The 4,873-nt window shown below is 50.4% G+C and overlaps 1 protein-coding gene across 2 annotated transcripts; it reads left to right on the top strand.

Annotated features, from left to right (window-relative positions):
- The first annotated feature begins 215 nt into the window (after window positions 1-215).
- On the top strand, window positions 216-4,672 carry LOC140902424 (chemerin-like receptor 1). 2 transcript variants are annotated; one of them, XM_073322476.1, is made up of 2 exons: window positions 216-388; window positions 2,840-4,672. In XM_073322476.1, exon 2 carries the CDS (start codon window positions 2,881-2,883, stop codon window positions 3,970-3,972), a length of 1,092 nt encoding a protein of 363 aa, XP_073178577.1. In that variant the 5' UTR covers window positions 216-388; window positions 2,840-2,880; the 3' UTR covers window positions 3,973-4,672. The 2 variants fall into 2 exon arrangements, with proteins under 2 accessions (XP_073178577.1, XP_073178578.1); XM_073322477.1 differs by having other exon boundaries at window positions 216-398.
- Window positions 4,673-4,873: the final 201 nt, after the last annotated feature.

The raw sequence follows: 4,873 nt of genomic DNA, 5'->3' as shown, positions 1-4,873 counted from the left end.
GCCAGAGCCACGGATAGAACCCAGGAATCCTGGCTCTCAGCCCCCCCGCTATCACCCACTAGACCCCACTCCTCAGCCAGAGCCAGGGATAGAACCCAGGAATCCTGTTCCACGCCTGTGCAGATGTCAAGGGTTACATCACTCTTCCGTTGTTCTCTCTGTTGGGGCAGAGGCTCAGTGTTCTTCCTGTGTTGGTCAAGTGCTGTGGACCACGCCTTGCTAGCAGCACATACAAAGGCATCCCGGGCCTCTGGAGGGTTTGAGATCCACTACCCGAGAGGAGCAGACGGGGCTGGCTTCAGAGGAGAGGATCAGCCAGGGAGAGGCTGCCCTTAGAGAGCCCCATAGACGGGAAAGGAGACATCACATGCACCGTGAGCACCCAGAGGTATAAGAAGGTGACCAGGACTCCCGGGTTCTCTATGTGGCTCCTGGGAGGGGTGTGGGGTCTAGGGGTTAGAGCAGGGGGGCTGGGAGCCAGGACTCCTGGGTTCTACCCTGGCTCTGGGAGGGGAGTGGGGTCTGGTGGATTAGAGTGGGGGTGGAGGCTTGGAGCCAGGACTCCTGGGTCCTCTCCCCACCTGTGGGGGGGGGCTGGGAGCCAGGACTGCTGGGCTGTATTCTTGGTTCTGGAGGGGTAAAATCTAATAACTAAAGTAACTGGAGCTCCCATCCCGTTCAGAAGAGGAAGTGGTGCTGGGACAGGGGTGCCATGGAGCCTGCCTTTCCTCTTCCCCTGTTTAACAACCACCCCTGGGTTGGGACATCGGGGCGGGGGGGACGGATCCTGAGGCCTGCGTGTCAAGAAGCTGGTGTTTGAATAGGGTGTGCTGAAGAAATCGCTGCAGGAGTGGGCTGGCAGCCACGAGAGGCGGGCCAAGAGCCTTCCAGCTGCCCGGTTACTAGCCTTTCCTGGAATCAGTTGCTACAGATTTTACAAATCTTTCTGTGCACTTCCCAGCCCTTCGTTTAACTCAAGGCCTCCAGGTCTTTGCCCCCCAAAATCTGGGGAGGCAGCCCCAACTCTCCCTGCACAGATCAGTTAACTGGGGGCAGAGTCTGGGGTAGGGGTGGTCTGACCGTGGGAAGTTTTTCCCACATGGAGATGCTGCCTCTCAGAAGAAATGTGCCAGATTTATGGACTTGGCTAGCCGGGCTGTACCCACCACGGTCACCACTAGAGCCCAAAGCCAGGAATCCTAAAAGCCAGCCCTCCCTGCTATAAACCACTGGTCCCCACTCCCCTTCTCGTACCAGTAACAGAACCCAGGAGTCCTGACCCCAGCCACCCTGCTCTAACCCCCTGGTCCCCTCTCCCGACCCAGGGGTGGAAGTAGAACCCAGGCATGCTGATCATCCCCAACTTTTGTCTGAAAGTTTGCAAGGCATATCCCGGGTGGGAGGGGAGCTATTAACGAACAGCCTGCTAATCACTGTGGGGCACAGAACACCTCCCTCCCCCAGGTTTCCCACAATTGGGTCATTCATCCCCTACTGCAAGGTCTGAAGGTCATGGCGGGGTAACTATGGGAGGGTCTTAGCTGAATAATAATTTAAACCCCACTGAAATAGCAATAAATAATTCACTGATCGTGCTGCAACACACAACTAACCACAAGCATTTTGTTTTTCCATCTGAATTTCTCAGTGTCCGGGGGCCCCCCAGTGGCAGCCTACAGATTTTTGAGTATCACCTGGTGAAATATTTTGATTGAATTGTTTTTTTTTTTTCAGTGAAAAATGCAGATTTGGTGACACTGAAACATTTAATGAATCCAGGCCGGTTTCACTAAATCGCTCATTTCAGGACCCTCCCCCCCCTCGGCCTGCCAAAAAACAAAGCTCACCCCCCTCATTGAAATATTTCCACTGGGCATTTTTGGAAACCAAAAGTGTCTATTCTCAATGACTTCTCATTTTGAAATATCCTTGAATTTTATCCATGTTTAAATGATTTGAAGCCATGAAAAACACTCGAGATCCAAATGAAATGGTTCCGTTCAGGTAGAAGGAAATGCTTCCCCAAACTGATTTTTCCGAAAATTGCAAAAAAATTTCATTGTGGTTCGATCTGAAACAATTTTTCCTCCTCAATTGTTTGGAATCATCAGCAAACCAAAAAGTCCATTATTGGAGGGCCACCCAATGGCATCCAACACAGATCATAGACCTCACCCCAGTAATTCCTCCTTGAACTAAAGTCAAATCTTTTAGAAACACCTCCAGTCTTGATTTTGAAACTGCCAGTGATGGAGAATCCACTAGAGCCGTTAGGAAGTTATTCCGATGGTGAATTCTGTCACCATTAAAAAGTTGCCCCTTATTTCCAGTCTAAATTTGTCTTGCTTCAACTTCCAGCCATTGGGTCTTGTTAGGCTTTTGGTTGCTAGACTGAAGAGTCCATGGTCAAATATTTGTTCTCCATGTAGGTATCTATAGACTGGGACCCCTTCAACTTCTCTTTGTTAAGCCAGATAGATGGATTTCCTGGAATTTCTCACTATAAAGCAGGTGTTCCAATATTTGAATAATTCCCACTGCTCTTCTCTGAGTCCTCTCCAATTTATTACCATCCTTGAGTTTGAAGACTTTGACCTAACACAGTGACCGGGAAATAAGTAAATTAATTTACCAGTTAGGGGCCAGGAGAGTATCTTGGTCCCCTTTCTCTATCATCTTTGTCCAAGTTTCTCACTGAGTGTAAATGTTGTGCAACAGAATACAGGAGTCCCACATTCCCTTGGTCCTTCTGAAGGGTGGTGTTCCCTCCAAGTCACTGGCTGGTTGGGAGGTTGCCAGGGGAGATAACTAATGGATGAGTTCTGTTGGTGTGTGACAGGTGGAGAAAGAAGTAAGGCAGAGAGAATTGAAAACATCCCCATGGCTGTGGAGGGCACCTCTCTTCCCACAACTCTGTTGGATGTCTCCTCCACCTTCTATTATGATGATCCTATGTACAATGATGAAGATATGGTCCGTAAGCAAGCGCTCTTCAATAGCATGCATGTGGTCACTATGGTCATCTATTCCATTGCCTTTGGACTGGGAGTGACGGGCAACGGGCTGGTCATCTTCATCACTGGCTTCCGGATGAAGAGGACAGTCAACACCATCTGGTTTCTCAACCTGGCCGTGGCCGACTTCATCTTCACCTTCTTTCTCCCCTTCAGTTTGGCCTACACAGCCCTGGGCTTCCACTGGCCATTTGGGAGGGCATTGTGTAAGATCAACAGCACTTTGGCCTTCCTCAATCTCTACGCCAGCGTCTACCTCCTCATGGTCATCAGCATAGACCGCTGCATCTCCGTAGTGCGCCCTGTGTGGGCCCAGAACCACCGCACACCCCACCTGGCTTTCCTGGTAGCCTTGGGTGTGTGGGTCGTGGCCTTGGCCTTGTGTTCTCCGAACCTATACTTCCGCCACACGGCACCCTCCCCATACAACAAGAATATCACCAACTGCTACAACAATTTCGACACAGTGGGGGAAGGGGCCACCGAGGAGCAGAGAAACAGGAGGAAAAACACAAACCACCGGGCCATGATCATCAGCCGCTTTATCTTAGGCTTCCTTATCCCTTTCACTGTCATCGTGTGCTGCTACGGTGCCATCTTGGTCAAGCTAAGGAGGAACCAACTGGCCCGATCTGGGAAGCCCTTCAAGGTCATTGCTGCCGTGATCGTGGCTTTCTTCCTCTGCTGGCTCCCCTACCACATCTTCTCTTTCCTGGAGATGAACCGGACACCCAGCATGGACACCACCCTCATTGTCGGCCTTCCCTTGACCGCCAGCCTGGCCTTCATCAACAGCTGCCTCAATCCCATCCTCTACGTCTTCATGGGTCAGGACTTCAAGGAGAAGCTGCGCCGCTCCCTCTTCTCAGCCTTCGAAACTGCCTTCAGTGAGGAGGCTGCCAGCATCACTGCGAACACGAAGAGCAAGTCCACAGACATGGATTCCCAGGTCTTCTAGGCACCATGCATCTGCTGAGAGCTGGGAACCTCAGCTGTGTTCAGCCAGAACCTCTCCCCAACATCAACAGGGGCAAAATTGACCCAGTGAACGTCACCCTTCCATAGACATGATTCCCTGCTTGACTCTGCTTGTGTTGATATACCCCTGCCAGGGATGGCCTAGGTTCGCTTGGTCCTGTCTCACCATGGGAGAAGATGCTTGAAGGCCTCTTAAGGTTCCTTCTAACCCTACATTTCTGTGAACAGATGCTTCCGTGTGGATTGATAGAAGCCAACGAAGAACAAAATGCCATCACCTGGTAGTGGGATCCTTCACTGATTTCTCTGTAGTAAATGCATTCAGTGAGCATAACTTGAGCAGCGTTTTCTATACCCAAGAGTGATTGTGGGGGCATCCAACTGGAGAGATCTGGTGTTCAGAGGAACTTTGTTGAAATGACGTCTCCATTTGGTCTCTGAGAACAGACCCCAAAACCTTCGCTTTTCTCCTTTCCTCCTTAATAGCGGGTCGCTCGGTTTCTTAATGAGCAGAGTTCTATTGAAAGCTGAGGCTGTACGAAATGAAATGCGGATGCCCTTGCTGATCCTGGGAGCTGGGAATTGGATCTGAACGGGACACACAGCCAAGATAATAAAGACAATAGAGCTGCGTTGTAGAAAGATTCTGGTTTCTTCATTTAAAAAATAAGAAAGACACCTTCTCAATCAGGGGTGAATTGTTCACTGTAAGGGGGGATTCTCTGTAGGGAGGTTCAGTTCATTATGGGGGGGTCACTCAAAGGGGTTATGAGCTCATTATAAGAAGTTATCACTATGGTAAAAGATGACTTGTTTGGAACTAGAGCTCTGGGAGGGGAGTGGTGTCAAGGGTTACAGCAGGGCATGGGAGGGGGACGACG

The sequence above is a fragment of the Lepidochelys kempii genome, chromosome 24 (assembly GCF_965140265.1).
Source record: "Lepidochelys kempii isolate rLepKem1 chromosome 24, rLepKem1.hap2, whole genome shotgun sequence".
NCBI lineage: Eukaryota > Metazoa > Chordata > Testudines > Cheloniidae > Lepidochelys > Lepidochelys kempii.
This window is presented reverse-complemented; position numbering and strand designations above follow the sequence as displayed.

Coding starts and splice junctions, on each gene's coding strand:
- LOC140902424 (XM_073322476.1), top strand. CDS start 2,881: ATGGCTGTGGAGGGCACCTCTCTTCCCACAACTCTGTTGGATGTCTCC.